At 41.6% G+C, this 20,628-nt stretch overlaps 1 protein-coding gene across 1 annotated transcript in view; it reads left to right on the top strand.

Annotated features, from left to right (window-relative positions):
- IRS1 (insulin receptor substrate 1) overlaps positions 1-9,206 on the top strand; it is a 36,051-nt gene extending 26,845 nt beyond the window's left edge. The window contains exon 2 of the mRNA XM_075861483.1: positions 8,173-9,206. Within this exon, the coding sequence (XP_075717598.1) occupies positions 8,173-8,177 (5 nt within the window). The 3' untranslated portion in view covers positions 8,178-9,206. The remainder of the gene's footprint in view (positions 1-8,172) is intronic.
- The last annotated feature ends 11,422 nt before the right edge of the window (positions 9,207-20,628 follow it).

Below are 20,628 nucleotides of genomic sequence, written 5' to 3'. Positions count from 1 at the left end.
AGGAAGATGTATGTAGGAAATGTGCTCTTTCCTGTCAACTAAGATTCAGTGCTGCCCGCGCTAGTCACTGGCTGGAGACTTTTCCCCTGCACATGTTGCACAATAAGTAATTGATTTGTTCTACTGCTGATCCGTTTGCATTTCACATCATTTTTCTTTTTTTTCACAGCATAATTAATGAACAGTTATAGGATATTTCCTTCCCCCATCCGTTAAACCACTCACCAGGATGGTTAAAAATAATGCATCTGTCACACTTGTGAGGCCACATGCGTTGTGATGCTGGAGAGTGCGTCATGTTCCCCCGGCTGGCAGCATTCCAGCAGTAGTGCTTTGACATAGTCAGATGAGAATTCGCATTGGTGGCGCACTCCCACTCTGCCCCCTGCCTTACTTTGTATGTGAACTTATCCCAGGAGCAGTTCAGCACAATTCAAAGTCAAACATAGGAAGGCCCTCTCCTGTGATGTACAATAGAAGTAATGACTATCTAGTGATTATACACGGACGTCTATTCCTATCGGGTTCTTCATCTGTTACATAATTCCATGCATTTGGCTTCTTACGTCTTACTATCCCTTTTTTAAAAAACTTTATTAGATAAAAAGTGTGTATTGCTTATTGCACCGCTAAATGTTCAGAAGTGGATCAATCATTGACCCATGGCGAGGGATGGCTTTCATAAGACAGGAGCTTGTATGTTCTCACCCCATTCTTCTTCTTTCTGTTTGTGCTTCAATTTCCTCCCTTGTACTGATAAGTTATCTGATTTCCGGAGGCATTGGCTTGTATCTGTATGATCGGAAGACTAGATTGTAAGCTCCACTGCACGCTTTTGATAACCGTAATTCTAGTGGCAAGCAACACGAGTTTTCGGCTGATTTTTGATCTTTTAGTCCTCTATGTAAATCTGTTAAATTGTGCTGCATTGTATACTACCAGAGCATGCTGGTGGTTAAAGGGAAGCTTTCACAGGGGATCATATATTGGTCTCCAAATTTTTGGTTTGCTTTCCATTGAAGTTTAGTATTTGTGTATATTGACACGGTGCGGTAAAATTGCAGTTTATTACTGCAGAATCTAACCACAATTGACCGCACTGTGGGAATATACCTCTTCTTTTTTTTTTTTGTCCCTGGTTTCTGGAAAGTACACGTTTGGAGCACACTTTAGCTGTTTGTCAGCACATGTTAGGGGCGTTCTATACAGCAAGATTATGTTGATCATGTTCTCTGGTATTGTCCCAATAATCATCCATTATCATTCATCGTATGGTGTAAATACACCAGGTCTGATTTGGTAACCGGACAAATCTTTTTGGAAGTGCTGTAGGTTGCACGGTGCTCTTGGGTACCTTCTGTTGGCACCCGTCTATGGTAAACGATCATCTGGTTTAAATGACTATACCAGTCCTAAATGATCTGTGTCATAACAAATGGTGCCTACACAACAGTGTCATACATTGGCCACTGCAAAAATACAGCACAGTGACTAAATAGCAATGCACATAATGCCTAAGTAGCAACATATAGTGATCAAATTGCAGCCCCATGCATAAAGTAATTTAATGGCCATGCTATACAATGCCTCAAAAATACTGCAATACAATTAATATCAAGAATTGTGGTGGTCACAAGCCTCAGGTGCCAGGCCATCAGTGGTGCCCCATCATCAGGGACTGCTTATGTGCCCTATGCGACCACACAGCCATACGCCGGCCATGTCCTTGGTGGCGATCCAGTAAGATCACGTTCCAGAATTCATAAATTCCTGCAGTTTATCTGGACCTCTAAAATGGCCAATACCTGATAACTCTTCTAGCATGCTGCTATTGGCAGATCGGGTTTTGGGCTTTGTACTACCTTCCAGCTATCACTATATGTGTGTGTTTAATCACAAAACTACTGAACCTTTATTAAAGCAACATATTATACAAGGGTTTTAGCCATAACACACCTAACCCAAAGTCATTATCGAGATAATTTTATTTTCTAAACGTTGCTCTCCTAGTGTTTATGCTTCTTAAGTAATGAGAATGGATTACCAACCAACTCCAACCAGTTCTTCCTAGGTTTTCCAGCAAGATCACATGCACCAGGTATACACACTTGCCCGGGGACACTTGTTACTCATTTGATGTAGGGCTGGATTTGTGGCTTTTCAGAGCTGGTCTGGATTATACATTCTAGTGTTTCTTTTTACTACTAAGGGTGCTTTCATAGCACATGGCTGAAGCCCCTTTAAGTGGCTGTTTGGCTTTCTCCTTTCCTTGTGTATGGAAAGTTTCTTGACATATTTGGGGCATGAGAACGTTTTGCTGTTGATGATAAATGCAGTGTTTTGCTGTAGTCGTTTGAGACCACGGAGTAATTTGAGTCTCTCATGATGTACTTTTCCTTTGCATATTTTGGGCTTGGTACAAATACTTTTCAGATGTGACTTACAATGCCAGATGGCATTCAGGGATCACTTCACGTGGGTAACTTTGGTGAGTTGTATACACGGATATGGCATATTAATGAGTCTGGGATTTGTTGATCCATACGTTGACATACGCGGTGATGTCATTATGTCACCTAGATTGCTTTCGTGTTCCTGTAATTTTGTAAGTTCATTTGAATGTTTGTTGCTTTTGTGTTATGCTATATGTATCGCTTATTACTCTGAATCTTTTGTGTATATTGTATAGAACAGTCATCTGTGAACAATACTTTATGTATGGTATCTTTTTATTCTGACCAATTAAAATCACACCCAAGTAAATATGCTATTTTGTTTGTTTGTTTGAGATCTATATATCCCGATGTGTGTTGGGTGAGATGGTAAACAAACATGCAAAAAAACAACCGATACCTCCCGCAGATGCCATCTGTCTCATCTGTCTTACCATGTTAAAAAAAAAAAAAAAAAGTATATGTTTAGCGTATACTTTTTTTTTTTTTTTACTGGATGGTGCGAGATATCATGGTAGCATGACCATTCGCAAAACTTAGCGCAATTCAAGAAAAATGTTGTTGCTTATTTAAAGCTTGGTGTATTTGCACGGATATATAAAGTTCTTTTCAAACCGCTATTTCTTAAGGCCCATTTAGGCTAAGTTCACAATTGCGTTATATAATCCGTTACTATGATCCATTTATAAATCAGAATAGGAATAAAAACAGATCCGTTAAAAAAAATCACATTGCGTCCGTTTTTTTTAAATTGATTGCAATCCGTTTGATATCCGTTTTTACATTGCTATCCATGATAAAAATAAACCATCCGTTAGACATCTGTTTATTTTTTTGGACGGAGTAAAAGTCCTGCACTTTTATATCTGTCAAAATCATTGTAAGCAGCGTGATCTGTGAATGTAAATACTCTTTATAGAAATCTTTACAGAAGGCATTGCTGACTAGCACACGACTAGGTAACCATGATGCCGCTAGTTGGGCATGGAGGAGTTTACTCGCGTCTGTGAGGATCGTCCTGATGGAAATGTCCATGAGACCCTTAAGAACTACTTTTATTTAACCACCAATCGTTTGTCAATTATTAAAAAAATGCTTTCTTGTACAGGGTGTGTCCGTTTTTCTGCCACAGAGGGGGTGGTCAAATTACTGTAGGAGCCAAATAGATTATTCCAAGAACCAGTTTGTGTTCTGTTTTTTTTTGTTTTGTTTTCTTATTAGCCAGACAATAAGAAATTTTATGCATCCTTTTTTTTAATTTTTTTTAGAAATTAACCTAAAAAGGATCTATCCGCAATTGTTTCGGTGCATTAGTTACCTGGTCCTTGGATTTGATCATCTCTAGATTACATACGGATTGTCCATATACTTGGTGCGATAGATCCCTTGTACACCTATATGTAGCATGTGACCAGACTTCGCTTTTCTTATGTGTTGGATGCGACTATCTGACAGCTGTGATTTTGCTATTTGCACCAGAGGACAGGAAATGATTGATCCTTCGGGGTGATTTAGTGAGAACGCCCTGTGCTGTAGATAATGAACTGAAGCTTCATTGAATTTGGATAGTGTATCGTTCTTGTTTTATGTTGTTTATCCTGCATCAATTATTCCTCTGGAGGTTTATCCTGGCATTTGCTGGCGCTGAAGATGCTGCATGTTACAAAGCTTTGGCGCTGAGGCATCACTTCTATATATAGTCTTTCAGCTTCTAGTTTAAACCTGCAAGACTGCTTTCATCTGAGGAGTCTGTGTTTGCACTTTGCTTTGTAGTAACATATTGGGTTGTAGAGTATTTTAGTTTATCTGTGACCATAGACTGATCCCCCTCCGTCCCGATAATATTGTTCCATCTTTCAGATTCCTTGGATCGCTTGTGTGGGTTGCTTCCTCTTATTTAATACATTGGACACGCTGCTTTTGGGCAGTCCGCATTGCAGTGAGGCCTTTCCATGTGGCAAATGGTTGTTCATTTTGATAGACGCCGCCTAGTTTAACTCTTTAAGAACCTCTTTGTCATGCATGCACTTAAAGAAGTCTTCTAGTTTTATGTAAATAAAGCCTAATCATTATTCCTCTTCATGAAAATGTTTTCTTGCTGTCAGTGGATGAAAACCTGTCCAGCTCATCCATGGACATGGCTTGTTGAAGTCACACGCTAGACACAATGGGTGCATTGTGTTACGCCTAGTATAGGACCTGATGTAAAGTAAATCAAATAGAACCGCTGTGTGAGATGATTGCCTGTAGTATTTGTTTAAGCCCTCCGTGTTCTCTCCTTTAACCAGCCCTGCAGTTGTGTGAGCAGCATATGATCGGAATGGATTTCCAACCTCTGACCGTAAACAAGAATGTTTCCATCCACTGATCGCAAGCATATGCGAACTGCGTGGGATCCATCAAAACATATCATAGAAAACATACAAAACATATGATAGAGGTGAATAAACCTGGTCTGAGATTTTTTTTTCTTCGAAGGACATGTCACGTCCTCTGACATCTAAGACCAGCTGAATAGCTTATCAGCCGCTGCAGCACTGGTTACTGCGCGGGTTTTTTTCCTGCCTGCGTTTCCCTGCAATCGATCCCGTTAGTTTCCGTGACCTGTACAAATAGACTGTCAAGTGGGCAGTCCCCAGCGCTCAATATCTATCTCTGTCATAGACATTGAGGATTGGTGACTGCCCAATTGGCGGCCTACTCAAACTGGTCACGGAAAGTACTGGGTCCAGTTGCAGGGAAATGCGGGCGGCTAGAAAGTAAATTTAAAACCAGCACTGCAGCGGCTATCCAGCTGGATTTAGATGTCAGGCAATGTACAGTATCCAGAAATAAAGTTTTTTTTAACCTTTAGACACATGTGGTTTGCTCCTCTGGTAAGTCTTTTGCTAGGCTTGCATTGTCTGGCAGACTGTAACCAAAATCGTAATTGTGCACGGTACAAGTCTGCCGCTCTGCAAGCTTTCACTGCGGTAATGGCCAAGTTATTAGGCAATGCCCAGGATAAGGCTTCCGCATATGGAAACCGAACTTTAACGATCACTTTCGCAAGTCTTTCAAAGATGGCTAGATGAAGCCGGACATGACGTCTTTTCTCGGCCTCATTCGTAGTTTCTCTGAATTATGGGGCATAACCGGGATCTGCATTAAACATGCCAGTCTGCTAAATGCATTCCTCATAGAAACAAGCAAGCTACTTACCTAAATATTGCATCATATCAGATGTCCACATTCGTTTTACACTCCACATTGGATCCATGTAGGTCAACATCTGGAGGAGTACTAGTGTTTTCTTTTATAGGCATCTCTTCTGATGACAATGGCCTTCATGCAAAAAAAAAAAAAAAAAGCGCATGCTACCACTGCCTCTTAATGAATTGGAAGCCATAGGGCTCATGTCTGTGCTCTTCTATGTTCCATAGTCTTGTTTCAGGTAAGAAGTGCTGCAAGCAAGACTTGGAGTCCTCGCGCTACTTCATCATGTAGCACTCCTTTCCACCTTCCCGTTGGTGCATTGGGGGACAGTTCCCTCTATTCCACATTAGCTGCTATATATATATATATATATATTAGATTAAAAATAAATGTATTGAACAGAGGGGAAAAAACACAACATGGAGGGAATCAAGTCATTTCTTGATTTGCTTGCAGAGGGCATCCATGCTTAAATGAACAATGTCTGCCTATACTATTTAAAACATTTAGATTTTGTTTTTATTTTTGCATGTCGCCACATGATATGGTAAATCATTAGGGTTTGGCGAGTTTTCCTTCTGCTTTTTTGCCAGAAATGCATACCGATAGCATTACAAAGGAGTTTCAAGCCGTCTGGGATCCAGCTCTGCTAAAAGAAAACAAATGTATTCCGATTTTTTTCCCTATATATTGCACATTACAAAAGTTGTGAATGAGCTCAGCGTGGTGTGTGTGGGGTTTATATATATATATATATATATATATATATATATATCATTTGATGTCTAAGGCTACTGACCAACTAGGCTGCTTGTAAGATAAATGTTGTTCTTTAGTAGGAAGTGGTTATCGAGCGCGTTTACCTATTAGATTTCTTTTAGCATTTAAACTGCAAGCTAAACATTGGCAACCTTGTTTAGCGTGTGAGAAGCTTAAAAGATTTAGTAGATTCCTGCGTTGGTACAGCAGGTTTCTCAGCAGCCTTGCGGAGACCACCTCGGGGGGTCAGGAGCCTGTAGCTTTTAGTGTTAACCAGCATCGTTCCAGCCTCAACCATCCTATGAAATTAGCACTGATGAAATAATCTGAATCTGGATTAGACGTCCTAGACTTGTCACTTGTACCCAGCATATGCCGTTTCTGGTCCATGGCATGATGATGATTCGTATAGTGCACAAAACAGTCATTTCTTATTTGGTAATTGCAATATTTTAGCATTCAGATGAAATAAAGTTTAATCTCCTTTAAAACGCACCTTAAAGCAGATGTGAAACATAAGACTAATGCAAAAATGCGACCCTTTGTAGCCTTCAGTTACATATTTCTCTTGCCAGGAAGGCTTGAGTAAGCCAGCAAAAATGTCCAGCCCAACCACAAAGCTGCATTATCGGGGACTCCAGCTATTGCTGGCGGTTAGTAGGAGATAGATTAAACACAGGTTTCCCCTGTTCCTAAGCTGCCAGCAGTGATGTCAGTGACATTAAATGATCCTTCGCTGAGCTCACTGTAGCCCCAGATCCCCTCACTAAGCCATTTGTGTTGAGCGTTGTTTTATAGGTTGTTAAGGAAATACTGACTGTTGATGAGAAACAATGGTGAGTCCAGACACTGATCTAAGCACGGAGTTTAGCACTCCCCGTCTCTATTGTTGCTGAACGCTTGATAAGTCTGTAATAAGCAGTGACGACTGCATTGGATGTTATGTTTAAGGAAACATACGTTGCTTTTTATATTCTCTGATTTTTTTATTTTTATACCACAATGATACGAACTTTCAACTTCCATAAAACTGTAAAAGCCTCATCTCACAGCTTCTACACGTTAGATTGATGTTGACGGATCTTGTTTTCCATTGGTGATCCATATATGAGTTACTCCGAGAATTATTTCCTCATCAACTTATAGAGGGGGGCCCTTGTTTGTTTTTAGTATTATTTTGTCACCCCCCCCCCCCCCCACAGAGATACATGGTGCATCCACTGCTGCCCCAACATTCTATACCTTGAGAGTCCCAATTTTGAGTGATGGCCAGGAGCCCCATTTAAGTAAAAAATTTTAACATATTAAATGTAGAGAAACAGTCATTGAATTTCAATTTGCAGGTAAATAACACGTTGGTATTCCACCACCCAGATTGTCACTTTTTTGGCGATAGGATATGTCTGTCATATTGTTAATGTGGATGCCATATTGTAGTAAGAGCATATGGTTATAACTCAGGGTTCCTGTGGCAAGCTACATGTGGCTCTGAAGCCTCTTGGGACCACTGCCCTAAATTGATCTTCGATATTGACGGACCCCAAGTGAATGAAGTTTATTCGATAGACAGCCCCCTTTAATAGAGGGACAGAATGATTAAAACTGCTCTCTAAAACAAATGTCTTTGGTGCCTGTTTGATTTAGTAATGTTCTCTTTTATTAAGACTATAGTGACTTGATTCTAGTTTACAGTTTATATCTTCACACATGATGTTAAATTAATATATTAATATTTGTATATATATTTTTTTTTCCCCCACTCCAGAATAACAACCTCTACAACCTCAGCAAGATACCCGTTCAATCTCAAGGGATTATGGACTCTCAGTAGCCTCCACACATCACAACCAGGACCTCACATCCTCCTCAATAGATGGTACGCTGCATCCACTTCACTTTGTTTACTACACACGCAAACCTCAGGAGTCAGCTGACTGTACCGCACCTTCTCTGTTGTGCCAAGCAAAAAGCACTGTGACGTCTGGACAGAAGCAATCTGCTCCTTCTACATCCTTGGAGACCACCTCAGTGATCCGATCCTCCCAGCACCGGCTCATGGTGCGCATGGACTTGCATCCTCGCACATTGTTCTCAATTCATTCAATTTACTTTTGCTGCTGAAAATTTCAAGAAAGAAAAACTGTATTACAGATCATTGGTGTAAATTATGAAGTACGAAAAAAAACTGTTAATGATTGACGAGAATTAAATATTTAACATAGGTTTTGATTTATACATGTTCTTTCTTCTGTTAGAGCCCATTTTTTATGTGGGAATTTGAGGTATTCTGTTGTAAACAGACTGGATAATTGCTAAAATATGGCTAATGAAATACATAGGGTACTATCCTCCTTTTTATGAAGCAAAAGCAGGTCCTAGATTACTAGGACTGTTTTTTGGGGTTCTATTTAGTGACCCTTTGTAATATAAGCGTACGTAAGAATGCATCAGTTCTGCATTCCCGGCAGTGATGTGCTTTAACTCCTTCTGTGCCAGTTAGGGCTCCAGTTCTTTTAAAATGTTTATCAGAACTGTCGACCCTACACAGGTTTAAAAGATTTAAAAAAAAAAACAGACCTTTTCATTGCACAGGTACAAGAAAATTAAAATATGAAATCAAGAGTCTTCCATTGTATATAATAATGTAAAACAAAAAATAAAAAAAAGAGAAAAGGGGAATAAAAAATTAAAACTTGGCTGAACTCTATAAATGAGAACTCCCTGGAATGAGCAATGTGGTTGTTTGTAAATTCTGGAAAATCTTTCTATATGTAATAAACTAGATACTGTTTAATTTTTTTTTCTGGTAAATGTGTTGTATTTTGTTGTCCGTCTCTAAAGGATAAGAGGTCTTTATATAAGATGGGAATTGTTGGTGCATTAGTAAGAAGGTTAGAAGTCTTAGGGCATGTTCAGACTTGGCGGAATTGTTGTTGAATTTGCAATGCTAAGGCTGAAATCTGCGGCAAGTCCACTGTGATAGCCGCAACGTCTGAATTACCTGTCAAATATGCAAATGTTGCTGCAAATTTGTTGCGTAATTGCCGCAAATTTGCAGCGGAAAAAATTCCACCACGTCTGGACATGCCCTTAGGGCTCCACACACTTGCGTTTCATGCATTTTTTAATGACATTTTTTTTTAACTCCTATGGAAAAATGCCAGACCCAGAGCATTTTGTATAAAAAGAAAAAAAACACTGACCCAAGCACTACAAAAAGGGCATGAACAAAAATACTGTGTATTTAGGAGTTATCATTTTTTACTTTCGACTTAAAAAGCAACATCTGGCTACAGCGGTTTGGGGCAAAAAAAATAAATCTGTGTGAATCCCACCTTACATATAACAAGAAAAGGACCATAGACGGCAATTATACAAGTGTCTTACACACATACATAATTTAGGTTGACCTGTATGTATAATCTATATCCCTTTTTGGAGGTACAATAGGCTAGCTACCATACAGGAGCCGCAATCATGAAATTATACAAGCATATGCCATAGCAACGTTATTGGATGTCTTCTTGTCACGTCTCCAAAAACAATCATAGTTACAGCCTCTAGACAATCTAGTGTTCCCATCCTGAGTGCTCAAAGCTGTAATGCTCACATCAGACTGTCCTCTTTTATTGTGGCCACATAATACCCACACAGTAGTGCCACCTTGCAGCTAATCGACACTGTATGCATGCCAAATAATAGTGCCAGCACATTAATAGGATTGACACAGTTGAACAGATCATTGTGCCAGACACTCATCAGTGTCTATAACCATTCCGATCAAGAAGCCGTTTCCATAGTGCTCCTATAATAAAACACATCTTTATCATGGTCCTGAAATGCTCTCCACTCCAAATGGATGTGTTATTTTTTACTTAATAATTTTTTGCTCCATATTCTCTGCATGCCCATTCAGGTATCAAGTCCTTACGTAAAAGCCACACTGATGAAAATTATAGGATCATACGCTATGTGGAAACCCCTCCTAATGATTAAGTTCAGGTGTTTCAGCCACGCCCACTGCATAAAATCAAGCACACAGTCATTCAATCGCCAGAGAGAAACATTGAAAGTAGTATGGGTCGTACTGAAGAGCTCCATGACTTAAAACTGGCCACTGTCCTAAGATGCCACCTGTACCACAAGTCACTTAGTGAAATGTCTGATCTGCCAGATCTGCACCAGTTATAATTGTAAGTGCTAGTGTTGTAAAGTGGAAGTGTCTAAGAGTAACAGCTCTGCCACAAAGTGGTAGACCACGAAAACTCAGAGCGTGGATGCTGAAGCATGTGGCATATAAAAAGCTATTTTTATCACACATTACAGAGTAGGGTTGCACGATGCATCGAAATATAGATACAATTTTTTTTTATGCCATGCACCCTCGAACGGTTAAAGGGTTTGTCCGAGATTAAAATTCTTTGTGTTAATGCTTGTAATCTATAAATGTAAATACATTTGTAATAAACTTACATTTTCCAAAGTGGCCCCGTTTCCAGATCTTGCCGTGGGGTACTTGACGGGTGACGTCACTCTCTGCACTTGCTCTGGCCGCTGTGTTGATCTCCAATCCTTTTCCGGGTATATGACACGTCACTTGTGACATACAGTGTATGGGCTGTTCTGCTGTAAAGACCGTAACGCGCATGCACGGTCCCTGCTGTTCTCGAGAGAACGGCAGGGACCGTGCATGCGCGTTACAACAGAACAGCCCATACACGGCACGTCACAAGTGACGTATTGTAAACCCAGAAAATAATTGAAGATCAACACAGTGGCCAGAGCCAGTGCAGAGTGTGACGTCACCTGTCAAGTACCCCATGGCAGGATCTGGAAACGGGGCACTTTAGAAAATGTAAGTATATTACAAATGTATTTACATTTATAAATGACAAGCATTAACACACACTCCTTTTATCTCGGACCATCCCTTTAATTCATGTATTTCAACACTTCGCTGCGCAGCCAAACGACTTAGTATTGATATACATGAATGTACTTAGAGCAGGGCTGCAGCTGTGTACAGCCATTACCTCGCTCCTGACAACTGTGCGCACGCGATCAGGATGATGTCATGCGGCCGGCACTGCACTAATGAGTGCCGACGCTGAAGACAAGGCACTGCAAAACACCCCCATGTTCTGTCTTTAGTGCCGGCCGCATCACATTATGTTGACCGTGTGCACAATTGTCTAGAGTGGGGCATTGACCAAGGCATTCAAGGGGAAAATAAGAAGGGGGATGTTCCTTGGATCGCGCAACAGGGCATCCCTGTGATGCGATCGAGGGACATACCATAAATGGGCAGACAGCTCAGCGTCCATTGAAGGAGCCCAGGGCTGTCTGACCATATTTCCTGTTAGGGCATACTTCGGTATGTCCTAACAACTGCCTGTGTATTATCAGTACACAGGCTAATGTACTGGCATATAGATATATGCCAGTACATTAAGGTTTAAAAATGGGTTTCCATTGTAGAGCAGCTGTATACAACCCCAAGATCACCATGCACAATGCACATAGCATTCATCCCTCCAGAGAATACGTCTCCTATTTCACTATATGGCAGTTGAATGAATCTAGTTTTGGTGGATGGCAGGAGAACATTGCCTACCGGAATGCATAGAGCCTACTGTAAAATTTGGTACAGGAGGAATAATGGTAAGAGGCTGTTTTTAGGGTTTGGGCCAGGCTCCTTATTTACAGTGAAGGGTAATGTTAATTCGACAGCATGCAAAGTCATCTCAGACAATTGTATGATTCCAACCTTGTGGAGACCGTATGGGGAAGGCCCTTTCCTGTTCCAGTATGACTGCGCCCCTGTGCAAAAAATTGATCCGTTTAATGTGGAGGAAATTGAGTGGCCTTTGCAGAACCCTGACCTCAACCCTATCAAACACCTTTGGGGTGAATTAACACCGATTGTGAGCCAGACCTTCGTATCCAATATCCGTCCCCCACAAATGCTCTTTTGGCCAAATAGGCACAAATTCCCATAAATACTCTACCTAATCTTGTGAAAAGTCTTCCCAGAAGAATGGAGGCTGTTAAAGCTGCAAAAGGGGGCCCAACTCCATATTAAAGCTAATGATTTTGGAATGGGATGTCCAACAAGCTCATATAGGTATGATGGTCAGGTGTCCACATACTTTTGGCCATATAGTGTAAGTACACAAAAAAAATCTGCCCTCTGCACAGTAATCCCCTCAGATCCGCTCCCATCGAGGCTTGTGCATGCACATTACAATCTATTTGAGAAAAAAACAGTACCTTTCAACAGGATGCAAAAACATGGTGTGAATGGGGCACACCAAATTTTGCATGCATCCTGTTGAAAGGTTCAAGATTAGAAAATAAGGTACCTTCATAACAGGATACAACCAGATGTCTATCCTGTTGCATCCATCTGGATCCTGTTCATAAACAAGACAAAAAAAGAGGAGCTTGCATTATTTTTGTGTCCGGTGGCATCCTGTTTTAATAGTAAATTTGACCAAGCCTAAGTTTGATGTCCTGGTTGTACATGTGAACTGTAATGGGCACCCCAGAGGGTGAGTTCCCAGCGCACAAGTGCCCCAGAATGAACGGCTATAAGCATTAGTCATACTGGTATACGAGTAAGTTGTGACTTTATTGTACGTAATTGTAGTGAGCCTGGAATCCTCTTCAATTAAAAAGCAAATTCTAATATATCAACAGTAGATATTATAGGTATTAGCTCTCTAGTGTTCAGTTTTTTTTTCTTCCATATAAAAGAGGTCTATTTCTAAACCGCTTGATGTCCTTTAAAATGGTGTAATTGTAGGTCTGTAAACATGTAATTGTGTCCAGTCTCCCCCCCCCCCCCCATTTGGTCTTCAGATCTGTTTGCAGAGAGAAAAGCATGCTGTACGTGATCAACTTTGAGACTAGATATTCAAGAGAGGCCCATGCGTGGGGAGCCACATCCGTCAGACCAGGCTGAAAACATGCCGGCAGTAACTAGTGAAATTGTTCCATGTTGTTTTTCCTGCTCCTCAAACCTCGTCCTGATGAATACTGACCATATTATAGTAACAAAGTGCTCATTCATTAAACCCTTCATGAAGTTGATTCTTTCTTTCCTTTACACAGTTCCCATGATAAAATAATGTAAACCATTAAAGACACATATCTTTTCCCCCAATTATTCTCTGATAATTATTCCTACACTACATGTAATTACTGTCATTTATTCCGTTTACGCATTTAGAAATAGATTCAAGAAACTTTGCAGCAGCGAGATATCTGTAAAAAATATTAGTCCCTAAAATCCAGAATTCTCCTGTAAATATAGGGCTATTCAATTTGATAGTTATTCTTTTTCTGGGAAGCTGAGTGACAACCAATCTCCCAAACTCCTAAATGGCAAATATGGCTAGTGGCAATGTGACACATCACCAGCTGGGTAATTATCAAAAGTTGCAATGCAGGAGTCTGGGAAAGCTGGGTGGCAATGTCTATTGGCTTTGTTGTGGCATTCATTAGTAGTCACTGTAGGAAATTGAACATCAGTCTGACCAGTTTAAAGACGTTCTGCTTCCGATTTTTTATTTTATTTTAGCTTTTTGAGATACAGCTGCTCTTTATTCTGTATACAGAGCAGCTGTATTGTGCGCTAAGACCTGAATCAGTCAGGTCTGTGGGACTGACGGGTTCAGTATCAGCAGTCACTGAACTTATGAACTTAGATGTGATAGATTACAGGTGAATCGGAGACATGCAGGACACGCTGAAACTGAACCCATCAGTCCCGCTAACCTGACGGGTACAGGATTCAGCGTTAGATACAGCTGCTCTGTATACAGAATACAAAGCAGCTGTATCTCAAAAAGGAGATGGAATTTTTTATAAAAAAACTAATAAGTTGCACAAAACACACTGATTGACCTTTTTATTAAAAACATTTGCTTTCAGAGATTTACATAGCTTTTAATGTTTTTGAGCAAAGTATTATTGATCTATACACTGCAAGCCAATAACCGCTAAATCACAGTAATATTGTAATTGTAATAGCGTACAGACCCTGTATGCAATATATGAATTAGGCCTCTTGCATACGACCGTAGTTTTTTGTCCATATGATATACAATTTTGCGGATAGCACACAGACCCATTAATTTATATGGACCCACACACATGATGTTCACGGATCAGTGTGGGGGCTGCGAATCTGGGCCGCAACAACTCAGGATAAGTAATTTTATGGTCCAAATTTGCAGGCTTCACAAACTGACGACATTATTTTTTTTGTTTTTGTTTTGGATACGTTCATTCTGATGACACACGTATGCACAACGGAGGTTTTTTTGCAGAAAAATGGACCACAACGAATTTGTGGTTTTGCGGCCCCCAAAACCACTTAGGTCGTGCGCATTAGGCCTTATATTGTAACTGGTTTTTTTAGAGAAATAACATGTAAGAGCTATAAGGCTGCATGCCGATCTGTACGTATAGGAGTGTATGCATCATGAAATGATAGAAGATATGATAGTAATGATATTAGAAACTGACAGGACTGGAGAATGGTGAGTCACACACGTTGCAGGACATCAGAGCCCCAGGCTCTGGTATGACTCCGGCAGAGGCGGGCACAGGGGGTGACGAGCTGTGAGGTGATTGGATGGGAATTTAGCAGCATGCGTCCTGACTACTCAGCACAGCCTGCACACCAATGAGAAAACGCCGCCTCATCCGAGGCACTGCTCTAAGGCCCTGTTCACACAGAGGTTTTTTTACGAGTTTTTTGACGCGGAAACCGCACCGCAAAACTCCTCAAAAACCGCCCGAAAATGCCTCCCATTGATTTCAATGGGAGTTGGACGAGTTTTTTTACCGTGAGCAAAAAAACGCGTCGCGGTAAAAAGAAGCGTCATGACCCATCTTGAGGCGGTTTCCGCCTCCAAAACCCCATTTCAATCAGTCCGAAAGAGGAAAAAAACGCCTCGACGAGTGTTTTGACGAGTTTTTGTCAAACCACTGTGCAAAAACCGACTGGAGCAGTTTTTGCAGGAGGAATTTTCATCTTGCAAAAAAACTCAGTGTGAACACAGCCTAACTGTCACAGCTTTCAGAGGCTGAGCAGCGCCCCAGGGGCGGCGGCGTTACCGCGGCAGTGTGTGCAGGCTGCGCTGAGTAGTCAGGACTCATGCAGCTGAATTACTCCACCAATCAATTGTCATTTTTCATGCAGAGGGGAGAGAGGAGCTTTGCTTGACTTTCTCTCTCTCTCTCTGCCATCCGTCCCGTGCCCTCGCCACATACCAAAAAAAATGCTGGCTTTACTCATTAGTGCAGTGGGAGGAAGGGGAGAGCGTTGTACAAAAAAAAAATTATATATATATACTGTATATATATATATATATATATATATATATATATATATATATATATATATATATATATATATACTGTATATATATATATATATATATATATATATATATATATATTTATGGAATTTTTATTACTAGCCGCTGATGCCGCCCCCACAAGATGCCACCCTAGGCACTGGACTTCCAGTTCCTAGTGCTGTAATCTGTAGTGGAACATTACACAGCTTCTACTGGAGTCAATGGGCAGTCTATGTATTGCAGTGTACAGATATGCCGGATCCTCCAGATGAAAGACGCTCTCTATCTGCTTTCTGTTCTGGCTAAAATATGAGTCCTGAATGAGGGACCTCCATCTAGTAACTCAGAATTCCATAAGCGAATATTCGATAATTGGTATTCTAAACCAGACAACTCCTTTATTATGCTTTAAAATGTGCAAATAAAATGAATGAACAAAACTGACAGAAAAGCTTGTGAAATTAAAATATTCACTAATTTGTACAGAAAATAGCACTATCTTATATTAAAGTGCTTCCTGGGATCTGCACACCAACTTTCTGGGTATTTATCATAGAGTCTGCAATAAAATGTATATTCTTTTCCATCCTCTTCTAATGTGCTGGGCTGCACGGATGTTGCCTCGATTATAAACAGGTACTGTACATAAGGCTTTAGGAGCGCAGGCAATTTTTGGCTGGAGGTACACTTTAATACACATATCTACTACAGAATGATACAGAATTCTCAACAAATATGTTGTCATATTGATTGACAAAATAGTAGTAATTATATTATGGTCCACATCATAATATTAATAATAATAATAATAATAATAACAATAATAATATTAATAATAATAATAACAATAATAATAATAATAATAATAATAATCATAATAATAATAATAATAATTTAAGATCATGTAAAAATACTACAAATTATTTTGTGGTTATCATTTTAGTGGTTGAGATTCTACCAAGCTGAGAGATTTCATAGTTCTTCTGCGCAATAGTAGAGGGAAATTTGCAGGAGAAACAATCGAGAAGGAATGTTGCCATGACTACTATATTAGAAATGTCGTCTGTGGTTCTGTTAAATGGGTATCGTTTAGTTGGTTGTTTTCAGGCCCAGATGTTTATTCTAATAGTTTATAATCTGACACTTTTGAAATATCAATAATTTAAGCTTACGGATATCTAGGGGACAAGAAAGAGAAAATAATATTGCCGGAGAAGTGGCCAATATAAGCTCGATTTGCCAACACTAATGCCTTTAATTCTAAGGCTGGGTTCACACAGAGTTTTTTTGCAGGCGGAAAATCTGCAAAATTCAGTTTGGAAGTTTGAGGCAGATTTTCCTCTGCCTGCACGCCGATTTTCGCTGCGTTTTTCACCCGCGGCCATTGAGGCATAAAACGGTGCGAAATACGCTTTTTCTGCCTCCCATTGATGTAAATGGGAAGTCAGAGGCGTAAACGCCTGAAGATAGGGCATGTCCCTTCATTTTCCCACAAGCCGGTTTTTCCGCTCGCGGGAAAAAAACGCCTCCGCCTCCCATTGAAATCAATGGGAGGCATTTTCGGATGTTTTTCGGCTCGTTTTGTGGCGCGGTTTCCGCGTAAAAAAACTTGTAAAAAAAACTCTGTGTGAACCCAGCCTAAGAGATCACCCGATTTATTTCTGCTAAATTCTATAAAATAAAAAGCAAACATTACAGACAACAATAAATACCCTTTCCTTGCAATGTCCTTGTCTACGGTAGGTATATAAATAAACTCTCATTAGATCCAAAGGTTTTTCTGTAGTTTATTTAATTTCTCTACTAATAATCTAGTATTATACGTAGTTTGTTCGTGTCTTCTGTGTATTGGTAGAGCTTCTCACTGACTTTTGAAAAAGAACCGATCAATCTTTATTTTTTTTCCCCTATGAAATAAATGATGGGGGTTACATGTCCTCCAATGCTTTTGGCTCTTGTCTTTCAATTTTCTAAAGTGTTGTAAAGGGGAGCCCTGCTGCCGATGTCAATTATTATTGCAGAAGTGTCACACAGAGACGATACGTACTCTACTAGTCAGATGCAGCAAACCGCATGATAAATAACAGCTCTACTTGTCATATAAGTTTCTCCAAGTCCCATTTGCTTGATGCTGTCTCCTAGTTTCACCACATGATGTATATTCAACCCTGTCGCTTACACTTCGTGCACACGGTCATATTAGGCTGGATTCACACGAGCATGTTACGTCCGTAATGGACGGAACGTACTTCGGCCGCAAGTCCCGGACTGAACACCGTGCAGGGAGCCGGGCTCCTAGCATCATAGTTATGTACGACGCTAGGAGTCCCTGCCTCGCTGCAGGACAACTGTCCCGTACTGTAATCATGTTTTCAGCACAGGACAGGGGAGGCAGGGACTCCTGGCATCGTACATAACTATGATGCTAGGAGCCCGGCTCCCTGCAGTGTGTTCGGTCCGGGACTTGCGGCCGAAATACATTCCGTCCATTACGGACGTAACATGCTTGTGTGAACCCAGCTGTAACGACGGGGGTAGGGAAACGAACAAGTGAGCCCTAATCTACCCGCAACTCTGTCCCTGCCTACTTGCAACGACCCGCCCTAGGCGACGGGGTACAACTGGGCGGCGGTCCCTACGCTCAGTAAGTGCACGAGACAAACATACAAGGGAATACAAAGCAAAGGGAAAGGGGCAGTTGCCCACGGCAACACCGTGAGCAACCAGAGTGGTGAACGAGCCAAGTCAAACCAGGAGAGCACGAGGTACCAAACGCAGAGCAGGAGAGTAGTCAGTAAGCCAGGGTCAGTATGGAGCAGGATCAAATAGTAGGAGCTGTAGCTGGGCCAGGAAACCACACGGAAAGAATCACAATCAAGGAGGAACAGGAAAGGCAGGTATACATAGACAGAGGGCGGGAGCTAGCTGAGTCTGGCCCGGCTGCGATAGGCTCTCCCACTCCTAAGCCTGCCAGGCTGAGTGGTGGAAGCTGGAGTCAGTCTCAGAGACATAGACTCAGGTGAAGACTGATTATCTATGGGCGTTAACCCCGAAGCTGTGCCTGGCAGATCCTTTACAGTACCCCCCCTTTTATGAGGGGCCACCGGACCCTTTCTAAGTGGACCTGGTTTATTGGGGAAACGAAGGTGGAACTTCCTGACCAATACCCCAGTGTGAACATCCCGGGCAGGTACCCAAGTCCTCTCCTCAGGCCCGTATCCTCTCCAATGGACCAGGTACTGGAGGGAGCCTTGGACCATCTTGCTGTCCACAATCTTGGCCACCTCGAATTCCACCCCCTCAGGGGTGAGAACGGGAACAGGAGGTTTCCTCGAGGGAGCCAAGGACGGGGAGCAGCGTTTAAGGAGGGAGGCATGAAACACGTCGTGTATACGAAAAGATGGGGGTAACTCCAGCCGGAAGGAGACAGGATTGAGGACTTCAATGACCTTATACAGCCCAATAAACCGGGGAGCAAACTTCTTGGACGGGACCTTAAGACGCAAGTTCCTAGACGATAGCCACACCAGATCCCCGACCATAAACAAGGGGTTAGCAGAACGTTTTCTATCAGCCTGAGTTTTTTGTACGCTCTGTGACGCCTCTAGGTTCTTCTGAACCTGGGCCCAGACTGTGCACAGTTCCCGATGAACGACCTCTACCTCGGGATTGTTGGAACTACCAGGTGAAACGGAGGAGAACCGTGGATTAAACCCAAAATTACAGAAAAAGGGGGTGACCCCTGACGAGTTACTGACCCGGTTATTAAGGGAAAATTCAGCGAGGGGAATGAATGAGACCCAATCATATTGACAGTCAGAAATAAAACACCTTAAATATTGTTCTAGAGATTGATTAGTCCTCTCCGTTTGGCCATTGGTTTCAGGATGGAAGGCAGAGGAGAAGGACAGATCAATCTCCAACTTTTTACAGAAGGCTCTCCAAAATAAAGAAACAAATTGTACCCCTCTGTCCGAAACAATATTGACAGGGACCCCATGGAGACGCAGGATGTGTTTGACAAACAAGGTAGCTAACGTCTTGGCGTTGGGTAGTTTCTTGAGGGGCACAAAGTGGCACATCTTACTGAAGCGGTCTACTACCACCCACACCACCGACTTGCCTTGGGATGGAGGCAAATCGGTGATAAAATCCATGGAGATATGTGTCCAGGGTCTCTGGGGAATGGGCAACAAACGTAGTAAGCCCGCTGGTCGGGACCTGGGAGTTTTAGACCTAGCACAAACCTCACAAGCGGCGACGTAGGCCTTAACGTCTTTAGGCAACCCAGGCCACCAATAGTTTCTGGCAATGAGGTGTTTGGTACCCAGGATGCCTGGATGACCAGATAGTGCGGAGTCATGATTTTCCCTAAGTACCCTTAGCCGGTATTGCAGGGGAACAAACAGCTTGTCCTCAGGAAGGTTCCTGGGAGCTGAACCTTGATCAGCCGCAATTTCAGAGACTAAATCAGAATCAATAGAAGAAATGATTATACCGGGAGGCAAAATACAAGCAGGATCTTCCTCAGAAGGAGGGCTGGCCATGAAGCTACGCGACAGTGCATCGGCCTTAATATTTTTAGACCCAGCCCTATAGCTAACCAAAAAGTTGAATCTGGTAAAAAATAGCGCCCATCGAGCTTGTCTCGGGTTTAGCCTCCGGGCAGATTCTAGGAAAACCAGATTCTTGTGGTCGGTAAGGACCGTTACCTGGTGCCTAGCCCCCTCCAGGAAGTGGCGCCACTCTTCAAATGCCCATTTAATGGCTAAGAGTTCGCGGTTGCCAATATCATATTTACTCTCAGTGGGCGAAAACTTCCTGGAGAAGTAGGCACAGGGGCGGAGATG

This window comes from Rhinoderma darwinii, chromosome 4 (genome assembly GCF_050947455.1).
Source record: "Rhinoderma darwinii isolate aRhiDar2 chromosome 4, aRhiDar2.hap1, whole genome shotgun sequence".
NCBI classification, from domain to species: domain Eukaryota; kingdom Metazoa; phylum Chordata; class Amphibia; order Anura; family Rhinodermatidae; genus Rhinoderma; species Rhinoderma darwinii.
The sequence above is the reverse complement of the archived record's forward strand: the minus strand, read 5'-3'. Positions and strand labels throughout refer to the sequence as shown.